The sequence below is a fragment of the Lampris incognitus genome, chromosome 5 (genome assembly GCF_029633865.1).
Source record: "Lampris incognitus isolate fLamInc1 chromosome 5, fLamInc1.hap2, whole genome shotgun sequence".
In the NCBI taxonomy this organism is placed as follows: Eukaryota; Metazoa; Chordata; class Actinopteri; order Lampriformes; family Lampridae; genus Lampris; species Lampris incognitus.
In genome coordinates, this window is record NC_079215.1 from 57176855 (window position 1) to 57200525 (window position 23671).

Below are 23671 nucleotides of genomic sequence, written 5' to 3' on the forward strand. Positions count from 1 at the left end.
AGCCAAGCCCACACCTGCTTAGCGTCTGTCATTTGGCAGAGCCAGGGTACATGTTGGTATGGCTGCCGGTCAAATGCATAAATGCACAATATAACATTTCAAGGTTATCACGGTGTGTTTGAAAGGTTGCAGTTCCCACAGTTCATCATTGACCTGGATCAAAGTTTTTCTTGTCATAAAGTTAAGTCCAACAAAACTGCCCCTGTCAAGCAGAGCCCTCAATTTATTTAATTTTTTAATCAATTGACCTTTTTCCCATCTTGCTGCGGTAGATTGATCCTACAGATCTTTTGTGAGCAATATTCCTTCATCGTGGGTATACTTTCTGTGAACACTTCAAAAATAAAACAACTGAACGAAGAGCTTTGCTGTCAAATAAGTTCCAACATTTAAAAAGGTTTATCATTATCCAATAGTCAAAACTGTATTTGGTCAAAACTGTTTATTTTGATCAAATAAATTGTTGGTCAAAATATACCGTTCAATAAAAGTTAAAAGTCGTCAGAAAGAAAAGTAAAACAAACAAAAATCAACAGCAAATGTGAATTTTCAAGGATAGGTTGACGGTTATATTTGTTGTTTTAAAAGCATATAGAACTCAGTTGAATGAAATGCTTCCAAAATAAGGTACAAGAGGGGTTTTAGCCTTTTCAAACTCTTATTTCACCATTACAAGACCAGCTACAGAATGAACCTGAATTACTTGGCCACCGACTTTGGAAAAAGACAAAGAGTATCCTGGGGGAATGAACGATTTCATTCACAGCTGATTACTATTATTGTAGGTTAGTGCACCCATTGTATACTTACTGAAAAAAAAATACACGTATATATATATATATATATACACCGGATGATCCGCTGTGGCGACCCCTAACGGGAGCAGCCAAACGTAGTAGTAGTATATATATAGGCCCTGTATTGGTCTGGCAGCCTGTCCAGGGTGTCTCTTCACCTGCTGCCCAATGACTACTGGATAGGCTCCAGCATCCCTGTGACCCTGAGAGCAGGATAACCAGTTTGGATAATCGATTGTATTAGATATACATACATATAGTACCGACTGGATGGCGAAAAGGACTTGTACCAGTTGGCTAGACATAGAGACAAATGGGATGGATATGGAGCGGGTTAGGGTGATGAAGGATAAAGATGGAAATGTGCTGACAAGTGAGGAGAGTGTGTTGAGAAGGTGGAAGGAGTACTTTGAGTGGCTGATGAATGAAGAAAATGAGAGTGAGACAAGGTTGGATGATGTGGATGTGGGCATAGTGAATCAGGAAGTGCAGTGGATTAGCAAGGAGGAAGTGAGAGCAGCTATGAAGAGGAAGAAGAGTGGAAAGGCAGTTGGTCCAGATGACATACTTGTGGCGGCATGGAGATGTTTAGGAGAGATGGCATTGGAGTTTTTAACTAGATTGTTTAACGCAATCTTGGAAAGTGAGAGAATGACTGAGGAGTGGAGAAGAAGTATACTGGTACCGATTTTCAAGCATAAGGGCGATGTGCAGAACTGTAGCAACTACAGAGGTACAAAGTTGATCAGCCACAGCATGACGATATGGGAAAGAGTAATAGGAGCTAGGTTAAGAGGAGAGGTGACGATTAGCAGTATGGTTTCATGCCACGAAAGAGCACCACAGATGTTTGCTTTGAGAATGTTGATGGAGAAGTATAGAGAAGGCCAGGAGTTACATTGTGTCTTTGTGGATTTAGAGAAAGCATATGACAGGGTGCCAAGAGAGGAGGTGTGGTATCGTATGAAGAAGTCAGAGGTTGCAGAAAAGTATTTAGGAGTGGTGCAGGATATGTATGAGGGAAGTGTGACAATGGTGAGGTGTGTGGTTGGAATGACAGATGGGTTCAAGGTGGAGGTGGAATTACATCAAGGATTGGCTCTGAGCCCTTTCTTGTTTGCAATGGTGATGGACAGGTTGATGGACAAGACCAGGCAGGAGTCTCCATGGACTATGATGTTGGCGGATGACATTGTGATCTATATTAAGATTAAGGTGCAGGTTGAGGAGAGCCTGGAGAGGTGGAGATGTGAACTGGAGAGAATAGGAATGAAATTCAGTAGGAGCAAGACAGAATACCTATGCGTGAATGAGAGAGAGGACAGCAGAATGGTGAGGATGCAAGGAGTAGAGGTGATGAAGGTGGATGAGTTTAAATACTTGCGATGAATTGTCCAAAGTAACGGGATGTGCAGAAGAGAGTTGAAAAAGAGAGTGCAGGCAGGGTGGAGTGAGTGGAGAAGAGTGTCAGGAGGGATTTGTGACTGAAGGGTACCAGCAAGAGTTAAAGGGAAGGTTTACCAGATGGTTGTGAGACCAGCTATGTTATATGGTTTGGAGACAAAAAGACTGAGGAAGAGACAGGCGGTGGAGCTGGAGGTGGCAGAGCTGAAGATGCTAGGATTTTCATTGGGAGTGATGAAGAAGGACAGGATTAGGAACGAGTATATTAGAGAGACAGCTCAGGTTGAACGGTTTGGAAACAAAGTAAGACAGGCAAAATTGAGATAGTTTGGACATGTGGAGGGGAGATGCTGGGTATATTGGGTGAAGGATGCTGAATATGGAGCTCCCGGTGAAGTGGAAAAGAGGAAGGCCAAAGAGGAGGTTTATGGATGTGGTGAGGGAGGACATGCAGGTGGCTGGCGTGACAGGGGAAGATGCAGAGGACAGGAAGAGTTGGAAACAGAGGAGCCACTGTGGCGACCCCTAATGGCAGCAGCCGAAAGCAGTATTAGTAGTAGATTCTCAGAGGAGGGGTGATAGAAAGGTGTTGAAACGAAGAATGGAAAGAAGGCGGTGAGAGAGTAAAGCAGAGGCACAGAAGAAAGCTAGCAAAGGAGCGATTACAAGGGGGAAGGGGAGGACAAACCATTGAGAGAGAAATAGTGAGGAAAGAAGCAGGGGGAACATGGGTATGCATGGTGGTTTGAGACAAGTAGTGGTGGGAGAGAGAAAATCGTTGGTCTGAGAAGAATAGAAGAGAAACAGAAAAGAGTAGCCAAAGGGAAAGAAGGAGGGACAAAATAAATAAATAAATAAATAAATAAATAAAAACAAAGGAGGTAAAACAAGGCCATGAGAAGAAGTGAAGAAAAAAAATGAAGGCGATTGTGCTTGGGAAGAATATGCTCCACTAAAGTCAGACAGCTGAGGGATCGTGGGATGAGAGATGACTCGGGGAGACAGGGAAAAAGACAGATAGGGACGAGGGAATGCAAGTGGGATGTGGTGCAGGGCAAAACGAAAGGATGAAGAAGAACATAAGCAGGAAAAGAGCAAGAAAGATTCAGACAGAAACATGGGGCCTGTAGGATAGATAGATAGATAGATAGATAGATAGATAGATAGATATCTAGATAGATAGATAGATAGATAGATAGATAGATAGATAGAGAGAGAGAGAGAGAGAGAGAGAGAGAGAGAGAAAGAAAGGAAAAAGACAAAGACAGAGAGAGAGAAAGCTGCAGGGTAACAGAAAAAGACTTCCTGGAGGGACCAGGTACTACAGTTATCTCCCTAATGTCACCCTGATAGTACAACAACTTGCTCACAGTCAGAGCATATCGGGTAGACTGCACTGCCACAGATGTACAGAACTCACTCTCTATCGTGAGTCACTATTTTCATGAAATAACAGCCCTCATTTGCAAGACCTGGCAAATATTGGACTACTTTGCCTTAAGTGGACATAACACCGGTATTTACAGGGGTTTGCCCTGCTTTCCCACTGCTTGCTCATGGTCAGAAGAGCATACAAAATAGATGGGGTTTACCAAGATCAAGGCAGGGAATCCTCAAATCATGATCTGAGGTACAGAATAGATCACTACATTGAATGTGTTTAAAGACCAATGATATCCATATAATGAAGCCTAAGTTATGAAACACTAGATGCAAATAAATAATAGCAAAACTATATCTTGCTATTATTTGTGATCTTTTACTAATTTGTATTTTTAACAACCCTTGTATACTTACATCACCACTGTGGCGGGAGCCATGGAACCATGTGCTGTCCTTCCTTTGGTGCCAGTCTCGGCTCAGCCAGGTGCCAATTGGGCTCGAATAGGAGCCAGATCCAATACCTCAGTTCTTACTGCCATACCTTATTGGACCAACCTCCAGTTGCAACGATCTTGGTCCTAGGTGGTTAGTGGCGGCAGGAGCTGGTCAGGCACAGCAGCATCATAACCTCGCCTGGATCTGTCAAGCCACTATGCAGATCTGCCCGTTAAAGCTGCTGTGGTCCCGCTTGTACTGGACCTGGATGCAACGCCTTCAGATACTGCTGTCTCCCCTCTACCATCTGCGGAGGTTGCTCAGATGTTTTGCCAGTCCAGCACAGGAAAATGGAGCAAACGACCCCTTCCAGCAGTCAAGTCCTTCTCCTCCTCTCGCCACAGGTTGCTGAAGGAGGCCGTGATTGGGAGAGGGTCTGGAGGTCTCATTTGTCTGGAGACAGCAGGGAATCCCTCTACTAAGAAGGATGCCACCCCCTCACTGCAACAGTCCCTGGCTATATCCATTCATCCTCAGTCGGTGACCTTTCTGGATACTGACTGTGCTGTGTTGTCCTGACAGAGCCCAGCCTACACCCCCTCAGCTGCTTTTGTCCTCCTCAACACTGATTGTCAGTTATTTTATAACTAGGAACACACATTTCTTTAATGTACTGTATCCCTGGTGCCCCAACCTCCAACATTTTAAAAAGCTTGTGTTTACTGCCGTCACTCCCCTACTCCATATTAGAAGAGCAATAGTTCACATGGGAACAATTGACACAGCTTCTCAATAGTCTGAATTGACCAAATCTGATTTTAACCTTCTTTTTTTTAAATTTCCTAGAATATTGTGGAACGTCTGTTTTTATTTCAGGTCCCATTCCCACAGTTTGCCGCATTACTTGTCATTTCAGCAGACTCCTTATACTTCACAACTGGCTTCAGTCCGCTTTTATGGCTCACAATGTGGTTTTTATTGACAATGTTGATCTGTTTTACCAAGGGCAAAAAAAAAAAACTGCAGGAGAGTGTGTATTTTTGGAACGGGCATTCAGTCCATATGTCAGACCATTGGGGTTTTGGAATAACGGGTCGTCGGAACAATGGGCAGTCCCCCATGTGGTGATGAAATACTTTTGTCACGTCTGATGAATAATAAAGTTTTCTGTGTCTGATTCACAGTCTCACGCTGCGGAATTTGATCCGGGGTGTACGGCACCACTGCTAACTGCTCGACTAAAGGAGGCTGACCCCCTGGCGATGGGCCAGTGAGAGTCTTTTTGTAGGTTACACCGCACCCTCGCGCTTCGTTATTCCCACTTTTCGAAGAGACTTATGAAAATCTGCACGCTTCCGGATCCCACCGGTGCCACCAACGTAACCGAGCATATTTCCGCCTGCTGCGGGATTCGAACCAGAGTTTTACTGCACCACGAGGTGACATCGCTAACCGCTCGACTAAAGGGGGCCGCTTGACTCAACAGGGCTCATGTTGTAGCCCTGTGGGTTAATCTATGGCAACATATTTCCTGGTCCTTGGAAACGTTAAGTTTATATCTGTTTATATAAGTGAAGACTTTTACCGTTTAATGTAACACTATCCAAAAAGTTGCTAATAGTTTGCACATTGTGGTTGTTGACTACAGCATATCTGACATATACCAACTTGCGAGCAGCATAATTTATTTGACTTACAGCTGTTTGACAAATGATTATTATTGTGACTGAGTGGCTGGGATGTTCTTTTTTTATTTGATTGCATTTGGAGCAGATACACTGAGTGAAGTTGTGTTGTTTAATGTTTGTACTAAGCATCCATGGTTTGTAGTAGCAGTGAGTAGCCTAATATGGATTGCTGGCTAGCTAGCATTACATAGCTTGCAAAAGCTACAGCTAAACCACAACTAACTTTAGCTGTGGTTAGCTCACTAGCTAACGTTAGCTATCTAGCCAGCAATCCATATTAGGCTAGTCACCTCACCAACAGCTGCTTAAAGTCCGGAATGCAGTGTTCAAGTCATAACTGTGAGGCCTACAGCGCAGCCAGATCCAACCTCAAAAAGGGCATCAGAACAGCCAAACATAAATATTCCCTACGAATAGAGGACCACTTTCACAACAACTCCGATCCCCAGCGAATGTGGCAAGGCATTCGGTCTATCACAGACTACAAAAGCTCCAATAGCGGTCCCACTGTCCATGATGCCTCCCTGCCAGACAAGCTAAACCATTTCTATGCCTGCTTCGACAAGGACAATACTGACCCGGCCACAAAAATCCCCAGCCACCCAGAAAACCAGGTGCTCACTCTATCGATCGCAGAGGTCAGAGAATCACTGCGCAGAGTGAACACACGGAAGGCTGCCGGACCGGACGGCATACCGGGTCGGGTCCTCCGGGAATGTGCCGACCAGCTGGCTGAGGTCTTCACAACTATATTTAACCTCTCACTGTCCCAATCCATAGTCCCGACATGCTTTAAGACCACCTCTATCATTCCTGTCCCCAAGAAACCAACATCCACATGTCCGAATGACTACCGACCCATAGCACTCACTCCCATTGCCATGAAGTGCTTTGAGAGACTGGTTCTGGCTCACATCAAAAACATTATCGCCCCCACATTCGACCCACATCAGTTCGCCTACCGTCCCAAAAGGTCTACTGAGGATGCCATTGCCACTGCCCTGCACGTTGCTCTGACCCACCTTGAACTTAACAACACATACTACATCCAGATGCTGTTTATAGATTATAGCTCTGCCTTCAACACTATCATCCCTGCCAAACTAACTACCAAACTCCTCTCCCTTGGCCTCAACCCCTCCCTCTGTAACTGGACCCTGGACTTGCTGACCAACAGACCTCATTCTGTTAGGTTAGGTGACCACTCCTCCTCCACCCTGACCCTCAGCACAGCTGCCCCTCAAGGCTGCGTTCTGAGCCCCCTCCTTTTCTCCCTCTTTACCCACGACTGCCTGCCAACTCACCCTTCAAATGTTATAGTTAAGTCTGCAGATGAAACCACAGTCATTGGCCATATCATCAACAATGACGAGACGGCCTACAGGGACGAGATTCAGCACCTCACATCATGGTGTACTACCAACAATCTTGTCCTCAATGTGCAGAAGATGAAGGAGCTGATTGTTGTCTTCAGGAGGTCTAGAAGCTGCAGCCACTCCCCCATACACATCAGTGGGATGGAAGTGGAGCATGTTCCCAGCTTTAAATTCCTTGGAGTCCACATCAGTGAGGAACCTTCCTAGACATCAAACACCCAGGCCCTTGTGAAAAAGGCCCAACAATGCCTGCATTTCCTGAGGAGGCTGAGGAGCGCCCGTCTATCCCCCAAAATTCTCACCAACTTCTACCACTGCACCATAGAGAGCATCCTGACCAGCTGCATTTCAGTGTGGTACGGCAACAGCACCTCAGTAGACCAGAAAGCTCTGCAGCGGGTCGTCCTGGCGGTCCAGCATATCACCGGTACCCAGCTCCCAGCCATAAAAGACATTTATCACAAACGCTGCCTTCGAAGGGGTCTGAGCATCAGCAGAGATCCCACCCACCCCAACCATGGACTGTTCTCCCCCCTGCGCTCTGGAGCCCCAGAGCCCGCACTATCAGGCTCAAAAACAGCTTCTTTCCACAAGCTGTTGCCCACCTGAACCTGGCCACCCACTGAGTGTCTGTAGATATTTTTAAATATTTTGTACTCTTGCTCTTTTTCAGCTTATTTTTGGCTTTTGGTCTTCGTGTGTGCATCTTACACTGTTTGCTGTGTTTGTCTGTGTCTGTATTGCACTGTTTGGTGAAGCCACAGCCCTCATTTAATTTTTAGCATGTGCCTGCACATTGTTTTTAATGACAATAAATTGAATTGAGTTGAACTATCTGCTAGTAGCCTAAGTGTTACAGCTGCAGATTCACAACCTGAAACAAAACATCTTTTCCGGGGTTCACCGGCTGATGCTGATGCTGCTGAACCATGTTCGGTGGATGGTGGCTTAGGTTGATTCCTCAATAAAACTTCCGTATATTCATAGCTGGTTAGCTAGCTAGCAAGCTTGTTCAGTGAGGTGACATGACAGAATGAAACAAGAAAATCCCCCATGACAATGTTAGGGTGGACCTATAGATTGTGATATTACCCAGGTAATAGAGATTCTACTCCACTGATTTGCTGGTCCAGTCAGAGAGACAGAGGGGAAATGACATAAAGTTGAAGTTATTTTAAAAACCTAAAAAAAATGGGGCTCTTGAGAAAACATTTGGGGCTGGAGCCCAAGAAGCCCCCCCCCCTATGCTCTGCCCCTAGTCTGATGAGACCAAGGTGGAACTTTTTGCCCATAACTTGAGAAGGCATGTTGGTGCAAAAACAACTCTGTACATCACATCACCAAAAGAACACCATACCCATGGTGAAGCATGGTGATAACAAGCATTATGGTTTTGGGCTGATTTTCTTCAGCTGGAACTGGGACTTTAAGTCAAGTAGGAGGGAATTATGAATAGCTCCAAATACTGGTCGATTTCGGCGCAAAACCTTCAGGCATATGCTAGAAAGCTGAAGATAAAGAGGAATTTCATCTTTCAGCACAACAATGACACAAAGCATGCATCCAAATTAACATAGGAACGACTTCATCAAAAGATCAATGTTTTGGAACCTCAAGCCATGTATTTCATTCATAATTAATTTAAATGAGAGTGTGCATTCCCATGTCTCCTGGTGCATAATTCCTCATCCACTACTGTAAAATAACTGTTTAATTTAGCAGTGTTGACAGGCAGGCCAGTGCAACTAGCCACCATTGAAGGTAAAATCCACTTAGGTGTCTAACACGATTAAACTACAGCTCTGCAAATAGTTCCACAGTATTTTCTTTGGAAAAGACATTAGCATTGTCATTAGCGTACCATGAACTAAATCAGTATGCAAAATTGTATTTGGCACTTTGGCTTGATCTTTGTGGACATGGGACATTTAGTTATGTTAATGATATACTTCTCACCACAGTTAATTGCTGAGGCAACGGGGATGTTGCGAGTGTGGCACGACTGACATTTACATCCGGTAATTGCAGGTCAATTGGGGTTTCAAAAGAAGAAAGTGTACCTGAAGTGCTGCCACATCAAACTTTTTTTTCAAGCACACTGCAGTTTCATCCGTTCACTTTACCCGCTGTCATGTGAAGAATGAGCGTCAACACTTGTGTCCAGCATCCAAAACAAGCACTAGCAGAAACAAGGGTTCCTCAAAACTCAAGTGGTGTTCTCATTCATATCTGCCACTCGATGTACTCACCTTACCTATTCTGCTTTAGGTTTGCTGATCAGGACTTTTTTTGTCCTTTAACATGTTTTAAGATTTTCACGGGCAATCAAATCAGCCCCCACCCCTGTTTCACCACTTTTTACTGACAGAACAAAGTCCATGGGATCACACAAGCTCGCACACATTGAGGAATACTTTACTTTTCTCAAAAGGCACCAACGACACGCAGCCATGCAACTAGTAACAGAATTACAACCACATTATTTTTCCCTGGCACACACACAAAGATATAGTTATTGTAGAAATAGATAAGTGTCATGTCACAATGCATTTCACCAACATGGAAACCATCCTGTTTAGCAAATATTTGTCTTTCTCCATGGCAGTGCAATTTTGCCTGACCTAGCCAACATGTTTGCGGTCATAATCATAAGCGCCTTTGGGCTATGTGGCACATCTTCCCATGAGAGCTAACCAATGGTTCCTGCTGAGGGGTTGTCTTGTTTGAAAGGCTCTCCAAGCCAGTGAGGCTCTGCCAGGGGTGAAAGGTCATAGAAGACTCTAGGCCAGTCAGCTTCATCAAGACATTTAAACCACGAGGGTCCGCCCATGCAGAGTTTCGGTTCCTCTGACCATGAATGTTGGCGGTTGTCAGACGGTGCAAGCCCAGAGTATATGAATGCCCTCCTAGTCCGGTGACTCAAATCCAGCTTGTACAGTTACTTAACTGAGCCATACGCTTGTTGCAAGAGGAAGGGAAAAGTTAACCAGGGACAATGATGCTAATGAATAGGAGCAACATTTAATTTTTCAGGGAAGCAAAACAGGGCAGAAAGAATGAAGTGATAGATGTATGAACGAATTTCACAATTGAATGAATGCCAGTCATTGATGTCACTGCTAACAGATGGTAATATGTAATAAACTTTTTTTTTAATTTTAAATTCCTCTCAACGTTTATCACCTCTAATCTCCATTTCAACTTTATATCTGCCATCTATAACCATCTGTAACACCGAGGGCGGTCTGACAGGACGCGGAAGCGGGGCAGGCTAAGCTAACTGCTAGCCCATGCTGACTGGTAGTTCCGACAGTCATCCTGACTGGCCTTCGTTCTCCTGGACAGTATAATTTTTGGACTCTGTTGCACTGAGTGGACTGTTTTGGTAACTGACTTTTTTTTTTGCTTTGTTCTCTGTTTTTTTTTTTTTTTTATGTTTTTGGTGGTGTCGTTTTTGGGAAATTTGGGATGTGTGTTTTTGTCTTTTGTGTTGCGCTGCTGTGGGCTGGGAGAAACAGGATTTCGTTTATTTTGTGTATGTAAGTACATGAAAGAAACGGAGCTAGATTAATCCTGATTCCTGAATCTCTCATTCTCTGCAGCAGAGGCTTGATGTGTTCTGCAGTAACACACCGTGAAATGAATGGGTCGTAGTAGAGATCTTTTGTCCATTCTTGGCTGCTACTGCTTGTTTGATACGCAAGCCTTTTTAGAGAGTATGGGGTTCTTTACTTACAACAGAACATTGTTTGTTGTCACATGCTCCACCGAGTCCGAACCGCTGAACTGGATTGCAAGTCAGAGCTTTGAGGCTCACTGCTGATTCTCTCACACCAGACTTGACCTTTTTATCAAGTCATTTGCACAGTGCCTTTCAAAGTGCCTCACCTGCTGACTATATCTCCAAAACATCAGAGACCAAGCAGGGTTCATAGAGACCCATGGATAGAGCTCTCCACTATGGTCAAATCCAGGAGCTTTCTACATGCATACGAGAGAGTTTCAGCTGGCACAAGCATTAGTACCGCCTAAATAATGGATATTGGTACTTCACAACATGCATTCTTGTTGATTAAGCAGTGGAGATCATCCGTATGAAATTCAAACACGACCCCACCCTTAGCAATAGGACCACCCTTAACACTGACCAAGGGCGTCTGCTCCTGAAGCTGTGTCTTCAGTTCATGTACTTCACATACAGGGGGCAGTACTGTAGGCAGAGGCATGGGTGTGCTATGGGTTCCCCAGTCTGACCTGTAGTAGCCAACTTGTATATGGAGGAAGTGGAAAAGAGGGCTCTGATGTCCTATCCAGGGGCACCACCTAGCCATTGGTTCAGATTTGTGGACGACACATGGGTTAAAATTAAATCTCAGGATGTACCACATTTTCCCGACCACATTAACTCTGTGGACAACCACACCAAGTTCACCAGGGAGGATGTGAAAAATGACTGGTTAGCCTTCTTAGACTGTGAAATTGCCATTGGTGATGGGGGGCATTTGATTGTTGATGTGTAAACCAACACATACTGATCAGTACTTAAGGTTTGACTCTCATCATCCACTGGAGCACAAACTAAGAGCGCCAACTGATCGAAGACAGGGGAAGGACAACAGCTGTCTAAGCATAAACCAGTGGTGATTCCATATGTGGCGGGAGTGTCGGAAGAGTTGAGATGCATATTTTCCAAACACTACATCTCAGTTGCTTTCAAACCCCAAAACACGCTGAGCCAGATGGTGGTCCACTCCAAGGATCAGGTCCCCCAGAACAAATAGAGCAATATAGTGTACACTGTTAAGTGCCAGGTGGATTGCCATGACTTGTACATTGGGGAAACTAAACAGACGCTGGCCAAGAAAATGACACAATGCCGGAGTGCTAAGACATCAGGGGGGTTGGTAGGCCATGGAATAGACCGCCACACCATCTGGACGCCTGACCCCTCACTCCACTTCACCCCGGAAGCTCACCCCTTTTTTTGGTGGTGTGTGTCTTCCTCAAGCTCGGGTCCTCTACCAGAGGCCTGGGAGTTTGAGGGTTCTTCACAGTATCTTAGCTGTTCCTAGGACCACACTGTTCTGTGTGGAGACCTCAGATGTTGTTCTTGGAATCTTCTGGAACCTCCCTCTCAGTTTGGGGGTCACAGTCCCTAGCAGTCCTTTTGCATGTGGGACTACTGTGGATTTCAACTTCCATATACAATCTAGTTCTTCCTTTAGCCCGTGGTATTTCTCTAGCTTCTCACACTCTTTCTTCCTGATGTTGCCATTGCTCAGGATTGCTACATCAATCACTACTGCTGTCTTCTGTTCCTTGTCGACCACCACAATGTCTGGTTGGTATGCCAGCCCCTGCTTTTCAGTCTGAAACTGGAAGTCCCACAGGATCTTAGCGCTGCCATTGTCAACCACCTTTGCTAATGTCTCCCAGTTTGACTTGTGGACTTCCAGTTTGTATTCAGTATAGATATTCCTGTACACCAAGCCGGAAAAATTTGGTTATGCCTTTCAGTGTTTACACACACTCTCACACACATACACACACACATAGTGTATATGTCCACAGGATGCTGTGATGAAACCTTCGGTGTAGAAAAAAGAGCTCAACAATTCAGGAGCAAAGATATATTTTACAGCTCAAAGTTGTTAAATGGCAGAACAAGCCTGTTTCGTGCTCAGTGCACTCATCAGCTGCCTACATGGTAACAGTAAATGTCATTATACACTACCGTTCAAAAGTTTGGGATCACCCAAACAATTTCGTGTTTTCCATGAAAAGTCACACTTATTCACCACCATATGTTGTGAAATGAATAGAAAATAGAGTCAAGACATTGACAAGGTTAGAAATAATGATTTGTATTTGAAATAAGATTTTTTTTACATCAAACTTTGCTTTCGTCAAAGAATCCTCCATTTGCAGCAATTACAGCATTGCAGACCTTTGGCATTCTAGCTGTTAATTTGTTGAGGTAATCTGGAGAAATTGCACCCCACGCTTCCAGAAGCAGCTCCCACAAGTTGGATTGGTTGGATGGGCACTTCTTTGAGCAGATTGAGTTTCTGGAGCATCACATTTGTGGGGTCAATTAAACGCTCAAAATGGCCAGAAAAAGAGAACTTTCATCTGAAACTCGACAGTCTATTCTTGTTCTTAGAAATGAAGGCTATTCCATGCGAGAAATTGCTAAGAAATTGAAGATTTCCTACACCGGTGTGTACTACTCCCTTCAGAGGACAGCACAAACAGGCTCTAACCAGAGTAGAAAAAGAAGTGGGAGGCCGCGTTGCACAACTGAGCAAGAAGATAAGTACATTAGAGTCTCTAGTTTGAGAAACAGACGCCTCACAGGTCCCCAACTGGCATCTTCATTAAATAGTACCTGTTAGAGCCTGTTTGTGCTGTCCTCTGAAGGGAGTAGTACACATCGGTGTAGGAAATCTTCAATTTCTTAGCAATTTCTCACATGGAATAGCCTTCATTTCTAAGAACAAGAATAGACTGTCGAGTTTCAGATGAAAGTTCTCTTTTTCTGGCCATTTTGAGCGTTTAATTGACCCCACAAATGTGATGCTCCAGAAACTCAATCTGCTCAAAGAAGTGCCCATCCAACCAATCCAACTTGTGGGAGCTGCTTCTGGAAGCGTGGGGTGCAATTTCTCCAGATTACCTCAACAAATTAACAGCTAGAATGCCAAAGGTCTGCAATGCTGTAATTGCTGCAAATGGAGGATTCTTTGACGAAAGCAAAGTTTGATGTAAAAAAAAATCTTATTTCAAATACAAATCATTATTTCTAACCTTGTCAATGTCTTGACTCTATTTTCTATTCATTTCACAACATATGGTGGTGAATAAGTGTGACTTTTCATGGAAAACACAAAATTGTTTGGGTGATCCTAAACTTTTGAACGGTAGTGTATATATACTGGTTGCCTACGTTCTATGTGCGGTGTCCAATTACAGGGTGGGAGGATGGGCCGAGTTACAGTTAGAACAGTTAGAATTTTGATACATTTAAATCGGGGTAGGGAGATGGGCCAATCTATGGTTAGAACATTGATATGTATGTTTATTCAGAACACTGAATAAACATACATGAATACATGTGAAATAAATGAAGATACACATGGTGTACTGTAAACTTTGCTCATTGCTAAAATTGAACTATATCATGGTTTCTGACTGCTAAAACGATTGCCACATTGGGTTGTGTTGACGCTCAGCTAGAAGATTCATCTTAGGGGTGTGTTTCTCAATACTCAAGCGATCGGTTTATGTCAATTTAACAATACGTATTAATTCTAAATTCTAATTTATATATAGAGAGAGAGCGAGAGCCAATGCAGAATCTGTTGGCAAAGATCTTTTACAAGGTTGCTCTGTCATATCTACTTGTTCTTCCTTATTTTATCTGCTAAGCTAAAGACAAAATGTAACATGTCTTCTCATTTTTGCCATGAAAGTCTGACCTGACAGTATACATTAAATAAAATTATTACAAAAGTATTCATTCTGGGATATTTATGAGTTATTTATTGTACAAAATAAATCAGCGATAGAAGGTGACAAAAGCCCACTCATGTAAACTAAAGGATTGCAAGATCGTATCCTCTTGGATAGAATTCATTCAGGCACAATTAAATGACCTAAACATTGCACACACTGATCCAGCCCAGGACTTTTCTCTAAATCTGTCACATCTTAAATATGCCAAGAAACATTACACCTTCCAATATGGCTTTAGGACTTAAAGGATAACATATATTATTATTGTTATTATTAATATTATTATTATTGTTGTTGTTGTTATTATTGTAATGTTAGAATTTCCTTGTCCTTACAGGTGATCCTGATTTTGACCAAGCTGTATGATTTCCATATTGGCAGTGTGACTGAGAGCACTCTCTGGAGGTGAGTGAAAAAACAAAAAAAAAAACCCAAAAAAACAGACTATTTATTTTACAAAATACACATAACTATTCATTCATTCATTCAATTCAGGTAAATTGGGGAAATGACAAATGCAATTTGCTCTTTCCGCACTTTCTAACTGTATTTTTTGATTATTCTGAATTTTTCCAATTGTATGCAATTATCACTCGCCCATTTGTCTTTTAGTCTTGAATGTTTCCCGTCTTACCCTGCGCACAGAGAAATTGTTCATTCGATTAAACACAGCAACAGGAGACACGGTTTTAAAGAATTTGCCTAATTTCATCCACTTGGCATGTGGATGAAACTGTGGCTGATGGTGAGAGGGAAGCATGGGCTGTTTGAGAGTAGTATTCTGATACACGCGCTGTGTGTAGGGCACCGAGTGACAGAGGGGGTGCCAAAACAGCTTAATGATCATTATAATAATCATAATAACCACAATGATGAATTATTTACATTTAAGATGATGCACAACTACAATAGGCACCATTAGACCATTATAGGCACAAGATGTATATAATTGCTCCAAACAATAAAATGAATTATGGGGCCCCCTCCCCCTTCTCCATATGGTTTGTGCTTGCCCTGACGTCACAAACTCAAGCCTGTCCAAAGGAGTTGAATCAAGTGCACCTGGACTTGGTATATATCCGTGAAGACGTTTCGCCTTTCATCCAAGAGGCTTCCTCAGTTCGTGCCTTTCTGACTAGACCAAGCTAGTCTGACTGGCTGGTGATGAGACTCAGCATTTATCCTCTAGGAGTCGTTGTCAGAGCTATCGATATGCGTGGCTCTTTGTGATCCAATGTTTACCAACGCCCGTCGCTAACAGAGCCATAGATATGAGTGGCTCTTTTGTGTACCGTCGTTGTCAGAGCTATTGATATGCATGGCTCTCCTGTGCCATGCATATATCTATAGCTCTGACAATGACTCCTAGAGGATAAATGCTGAGTCTCATCACCAGCCAATCAGACTAGCTTGGTCTAGTCAGAAAGGCACGAACTGAGGAAGTCTCTTGGATGAGAGGCGAAACGTCTTCACGGATATATACCGAGTCCAGTTGCACTTGATTCAACTCCTTTGGATAACCATGACCTGGATGAATGAGAACATTCACAGACAAACTCAAGCCTCATGATAATGCTGCCATGGTTATTTTGGAAAATGGTGTGCGGCCCCATATACGTATCTTATGGTGAGAGTGTGGTAAAGGTTATGAACCATCTGATGTGGTAAGAAGAATAGCATTATTCATGCGGATGTATGATAAACTGAACTTTAATTTCATAGCTGGAGTCTATCTGCATCATTTTACAATTCGTTTGTAGGTTAGGCGACTATACAGCGCTTCTTCGTAGGCTTTAAAGTGGCCATATCATGCTCATTCCAGCTCTATATTTTTATTCTGGAGCTCCACTAGAGTAGCTTTGCATGATTCACAGTTCAAAAAAAAAAAATTATCTTATACTGGCCCTTTATGTAGCTCCTCTGTTCATCCTCTGTCTGAAACAAGCCGTTTGAGCTTGTTTAAGCTGTCCCTTTAAGGCCCCCCTCCTTTAAAGCCCACTGCTTTCTTCTGATTGGCCAACTTCCGAAAGCCACCCAAGGGGAAGCAGTCAGTGCTTTTTAGCACCGCCTCATCTGCAGGGAGAGACAGAGCACGATGGGGAAACATACAGTTCAATACAACACTGGTGTACATGTTCTGTAAGTAAATTACAAATTTACTAAGTTACACATTTTCTCGTTCTTGATTGGAAATGGCAAGTTTCAAACCCATCCGTACATGTTTTAGCCCAAATACCATCCGGAATATGAGAGTGGACATCCGCAGCATGAAAAATTACTATATTTTTTTTTGCTGCGGATGTCCACTCTCCACACATCACATCACAGATATGTCCTGCTGTAAAAATTACAGCAGGACATATCTGGTAAATAGTATGTTCATTACCTGCTATTATGTGACATAACAGGGAATTTTGTCTTTCAGTCACAAGACATAAATGCCCTAGAACGACTGGGCTTTCACTCCTACCTAAAACGACCATGGGCGGTCAAAATGACCACTGGTTTTTAAAGTCTATATTCTATCAAGATAAATACCCAGTTGAGATATTGATGCATTACATATGTTAGTATGTCTGTTGGGAAATGACCGACACCAAAATTAACATTTTAGCAACTATAATACTATATGGTAACAATTTAAACTTCAGAGAGACACGGTCGAGCTTGAATAGCAAAACTGAAAAAGTGAAAATATTACCTGAAAAACGAAACGGAAAACACACATTGCTATTCTAACAAATCTAAGAAGGCCTATAAAACGTGAAATGTAAAAAAAAAAAAAAGAATCGAAAAATAAATATTGAAACAGCCCCAAACAACGACTGGAACTTTAAAACTACTAGAACGACCGTGGACGGTCATTTTCAGAAGGCGCCCTCACCTCAGAACAAAGCAGAGCTTTAATCGTTTCTTGGGCTGCTGAATTTTTACAGCTGCTTTTTGCCCAGCAAGGCTACTGTCCTGGAACCTCTGCATCATCTTCTACTTGACCTGCCTGCCTCACGGCAGTGGTATGACACACACGAAAATGCATACACTGCTGCAAAACATTTGCTACAGACTGAGGACTTGGTGGCACACTATGATGTGATGAAACCCCTGGCGCTGGTGTGTGATGCCTCACCTTATGGCCCGGGGGCGCTGCTCTTCCATGTGGAGCTGGATGGCCGAGAGGCTCCCGTCTGCATCCAGAACGCTGTCCACCACAGTGAGGAATTATGCACAAATCGACAAAGAGGCATTGGCAGTACTTTTTGCAGTCAAGAAATTTCATCAATACCTCTCTGGCCACCACTTTGTGATTTTCACTGACCACAAACCCCTCTTAGGCCTACTGCACCCGTCCAAGTCAATGCCACCAGTCCTGTCCCCATGCATGCTGCATTAGAGTGTGATCCTTGGGGCCAATGATTATGAGTTGAGCTATCGGCCAAGTAAACAGCTGGTGAATGCAGATGCTTTGAGTCGCTTACCACGGCCTGCTACTGTGACTGAGACGCCACCACCACTAGAAGTGATTTTGCTGGAAATGGTGCCAGATGCCCTGTTGCATGAAAAAAAAAAATGTTGCCCTTACTTTGAAAGATCTGGTTCTGTCCTGTGTGCTGCGCTGGGTTCTACATGGATGGCCAACAGATGCGCCCGACAGCCATTTCAAGCCATTTCTTGTCCGTCGTCATGAGTTGTCTGCACATAAGAACTGTTTGTTATGGGGGAGTCGTAGTTATTCCCAACCTGGTGAGGAAGGAAGTGCTCGCCATGCTACATGATGCACACCCTGGCGTTGTGCACATGAAAGGTCTGGCAAGAAGTTATGCATGGTGGCCAGGTATGGATATAGAGATGGAGAAAATGGTCAAAGCCTGTGAAAGCTGCCAGAGGTCACATCACACGCCACCTACAGCACAGCTGCATCCTTTGGAGTGGACGACTAAGAAATAGTCCCATCTACACATTGACTTTGCTGGTCCATTCCAAGGAAAGACGTTCCTCATAGTAGTGGACTGACACGCTAAGTGGTTAGATGTGTCCATGGTGAGTTCCATGTCGTCTTCTGCAGTCATCAGCACACTAAGACTCCTCTTTGCAACTCACAGGTTACCAGATGTAATTGTCTCTGACAATGGTCCCTCCTTCACCTCTGCAGAGTTCTAGCAGTTTTCCAGGTGTAATAGCATCAGGCATGTGACCACAGCGTCGTGCCGTCCCAGTTCGAATGGCCAAGCAGAACACATGGTCCAGACAACCAAAGAGGCTTTATCCAGGATCACTGTTGGTGACTGGCAGACACGTCTGGCTAGATTTCTGCTGTCCCAGCATGTCACCCCTAATTCATCAACAGGGAAAAGCCCTGTCAAATTTCTCATGAACCGACGCCTGACCACTGCCCTACCTCACCTTCATCCTGACTATGAGAATGAGATGTACCACAAGCAGGAGGTGAGTGGGAGAAGCATGAAGGCCCAGATGACGGTGTGTACATGAGGAGTTATACTGGGGTCACAAATGGGTCTCGGGTGTGATTGTGGATTTCACTGGCCCAATTTCATACAGAGTGCAGACATCAGATAGGTAATTGCATCACCGCCATGTGGATCAGTTGTGTGGTCAGGTAACTTCACGCACTGATACGGCCTCTAAAGAGTCTAATGATCATGGGGGCCTGCCACCTGAAGATTTACCACCTGAATCAGCCCTGCCTGCAAGGCCAAGAACGCCAGAGGATGCTGATGCCGCCAGGCCTGGTGAAAGTCCTTCTGGACCTGTGGATGTGCCTGAGCCCACCACCCCTGTTCAGCGCCCTGCAAGAGAGCATCACCCGCCATGGCACTTGGCAGATTTTGTGAACTGGGGGAAAGGGGTGTAGTGTGTTGGGTTTTCATGTTAATGCACACACATGCGTAGTTATACTCTTGCGCTTAGCAGGAAGTAGGTTGTGGAGTGTAATGGAGCCAACGTGAGTGCCACTTGCTCGAGTTATGTATGCTGTTTTCCCTAATATATTCAGTAAAAGTTTGTTAACAAATAACGTCTCCCTAGTCTTTTGACGGATCATACAGAACTGTGCCTGTTTCAGGAAGCAGTCCTCGGTAAAATGAAGGGGACATAAAAAGAGGGGGGGGGTTGCACTGCCGAGGAATAGTGGTACAAAGAATTTTAACTGATTCTTCATTTTGTCTTTCTTTGGAAGTCCAAAGGGAATTTGCTTTTGCACCGAAGAAATTGGCATCTTCTTGATACTGTATACATACTACCCAAACTCCTCCCGATGTTGTGTCAAAATCTGTTACCCGTCTACTCTACCAGTCTTTGTTTGAGGGCAGGTCAAACTAGCAGCTACGCAGGCATTATGAAAATGTGTTGCAAAGTGACTTATATAAGTAACAGGAGAAAACACTGGGCTGCGAACGAGGTGTTTCAGGCAGTGTTTTCTGTCGGCGAGAATAACGCCCTTTGGCGTGGACGTTGGGTGTTGTAACTGGAGGCATTTTACATGCACCTCCCAGCTATGTAACACACTAAGGGAAAGGGAAAAACCCCAAAAGCATGATATGACCTCTTTAAAAATGTGTGAGCTCCCTATAGAGATGTATCTAAGTAGCACGTAACAACGATTACATCATGTAGCCTAGCTGTAGGGACAAATGTACTGGTACTGATCTTGTTCCTCATGTTATTGCAGTAGTAGAAGTAGTAATAGTAATAGTAGTAGTAGAGTTGCACAAAAGAGTGCATTACTACAGAAGCTTCTGCTCTATTGGGCTATATATATCTGTTGCTGAATACAATTGCACATTTGGTTTCTGTTCCTCTGATTTTTTATTTATTTATTTATTTTAATTTAGAAGACAATTCAGGCAATAGGCATGGGCATAAGTCCATGGATAATGGGATGGCATCCAACGCTTTACCGGTGCCCCCGTCCATAGGGTTAGTGGATGTGTCAGGAAGGGCATGTGATGTAAAATTCTGCCAAGTCATTATGCGGGCTAATAAAACCAGGAATGACATACCGGATCAGTCGAGGCCTGGGGTTAACAACGACCAGCATTGGTGCTGTGCCCTCACAGGGTGTCGATGGAAACTATGCGCCTGTTAGGGAATGTAGGAAAAGACAGAGGAGAGGAGGGGTACAAGTAAGACAGAAAAGAGAGAAGAGAGAACTGAAGAAGAAAAACTTTAGAATGGCCACACTTAATGTATAGACAATGACAAAGCAGAGGGAGAGAAATAACAGACATGATGAACAGGTGATGAACAAGTGATGTGTGTGCAGAAGACAAAGTGGAAAGGAGGCAAGGACAGAGAAATTGGACAGTCAATAAAAGGAACGGTGTGGGAATAATCCTAGACAGGGAGCTACAACAGAAAGTCATAGAAGTAAAGAGGTAATCGGATAGGCTGATTTGGATGAGGTTGGATTTGTATGGACATCTGGCATATATAATACATTCATATGCACCACAGGTGGGTTGCGATGAGGAAGAAAATGTGAATTTCTGGAGATAACCGGACAAGGTAATGGCAGGCATACCAGGGAATGAAAGAGCTTACTTGAATGGACACATGGGAGAAGGAAATGGTGGCGATGAGGATGTCATGGGATAATTCAGGTTCGGAATGAGAAATGCAGATGGGGAGTCGAGTAGTTGATTTTGCTACAAGAAATGATATGGCTATTGTTGATACATATTTCAAAAAGGGGGAAGAACAGACAGCAACCCACAAGAGTGGAGGCCAAACTATGCAAATAGACTACATCGTATGCAGAAAGCGTCACTTGAGGGAAGCTGTAAATTGCAAAGTAGTACCAAACGAGTGTGTAACAAAACAACATAGACCACTAATATGCCGAACAAAGACAAGAAAGAAACTCAGTGTACAAAGACCAGCGGCATGGATTCAATGGTGGAAGCTGAAAGAGGAACCTTGTAGAGAAAGCTTTAGGATGAAGGTAAGAGAGCTGTTGGGAGACAGATTGCCACTAGATTGGGACAGAACAGCAGAAATACTAAGGGAAACAGGCAGGCGAGCGCTAGGAGAATCTCAAGGGGGTATAAAGAAGAGACAGGGAAGTTGGTGGTGGGAGGAAGAAGTGCAGCACTGCATAAAGAAAATAAAGTTGGCCAAAATGAAACAGGGAAAAAAAGAAATGAACAAAACAAGAATGAATACAAAAAAGCTAAGAAACAAACAAAGAGAGCGGTAGCGATAACAAGGGCAAGAGCATATGAGGACATGTACAAAAGACTAGATACAAAGGAAGGAGCAAAGGTGTGTGTGTGTGTGTGTGTGTGTGTATATATATATATATATATATAAAATCCAGTGATTCAAATAAATTCTTTATGAGACTGTACAAGCTTTTTTATGCCATAAGCAGATATATATATATATATATATATAGAATAGCCAAACAGAGGGACAGAGCAAGCAATGATGTTGAACAAGTAAAACTGATCCAAGGACACAGATGGAAGAGTACTGTCAAAAGATGAGGATATTTTACAGAGATGGAGGGATTATTTCGGTCACCTAAATTGAATGAAGAGAATAACAGAGAAAGAAGGACAGATTGAACCACCAAGGAATGAAGAGGACATGGGAGAAATTACAATGGATGAGGCGATAAAAGCGTGCAAGAAATGAAAAATTGAAAAGCTGTGGGACCGAACAATATACCAGCAGAAGTTTGGAAATACTTAGGCAATACTGGCACAGAGTTCCTGACTAGACTCTTCAACAACATAATACAGACTGAGGAAATGCAAGATAAATGGAGAAAGAATACCAATTCACAAGGAAAAATGGTGATGCTCAAAGTTGCAACGACTACAGAGGGATAAGATTGATGGGACGTGCAATGAAGTTATGGGAGAGAGCGACTGAAGTGAGACTTAAGAAGGAAGTTACTATAGGGAAATAACAATTTGGATTCATGCCTGGAAGAAGTACCACAGATGTGATATTTGTACTCAGGACCTTAGCTGACAAATACATTGAAGGACAGAAAGAATTGCGCTACGTATTTATTGATTTAGAGAAGGCTTAAAATAGAGGACTGAGAGAGGAGTTGTGGTATTGCCTCAGAGCGAAGGGAATGGCAGAAAATTACATCAGCATAATTCAGGACATGTACAGGGACTGTAAGACCGTAGTTCAGTGTGCAGTGGGAACATCAAGTGAGTTTGAGGTAAAGGTAAGACTGCATCGAGGATCGGCTTTGAGCCCTTTCCTGTTTGTGATACTAATGGACAGGCCCCACACAACATGTTAAGAAAGAGCCATCATGGAGCACAAGGTTTGCTGATGACATTGTGCTAGCAAACGAGGACAAGGAAAGGTTGGAGAGAGATTTTCAAGAAAGGAGAGAAGTGCAAGTGATTAGAGGACTAAAGATCAGCAGAACAAAGACTGAGAACCTGGGTAACACTTTATTTTAGGGGGTCGAACATTACCTAGTAATTTCCTAGTAATACGGTTTTAATTATCACGTAATTTCTTAGAAATAAGGTTGAAATTACCTTGTAAATTCCTAGTAATAAGGTGGTAGTTTATACAGGTAATTTTACAGCTAACCCTAACCCCTAACCTAGATTACAAGGTAATTTCAAACTTATTTCTAAGAAATTATGTGATAATTACCACCTTATTACTAGAAAATTACTAGGTAATTTCCGACCCCCTAAAATAAAGTGTGACCAGAACCTGTATATAAATAAGCAAGTAGAAAGTCCAGGAATGACCTTAGTAGGAGAAGATGTCCCAGAAGTTAACAAATTCAAGTATTTAGGATCGACAATACAGACAGAAGGTGGTTGTAAGACGGAAGTCAAGAAAAGGACACAATCTGGGTGGAATTCAGGGAGAAAGGTAGCTGGAGTACAGGTAGTCCCCGGGTTACAACGCCCGACATATGAATTCCTGTACTTATGAACCGACCTCCGTAAAGCCTATTATTTAAAAAAAAATATCGACTTACATCTCTGCTTCTCAAATCATTCTTCCACGCCGGCTCACCAGAAAAAAGTTTTATTTATGTAATACTAAAAGAGCACAAATGTTTATT

General features: G+C 43.3%; 1 protein-coding gene across 1 annotated transcript in view; it reads left to right on the forward strand.

The window, feature by feature from the left end:
• The window catches only part of sorcs3a (sortilin related VPS10 domain containing receptor 3a), a 397304-nt gene that overhangs the window by 140745 nt on the left and 232888 nt on the right, over positions 1-23671 (forward strand). The window contains exon 2 of the mRNA XM_056280569.1: positions 14936-15003. Within this exon, the coding sequence (XP_056136544.1) occupies positions 14936-15003 (68 nt within the window). The remainder of the gene's footprint in view (positions 1-14935; positions 15004-23671) is intronic.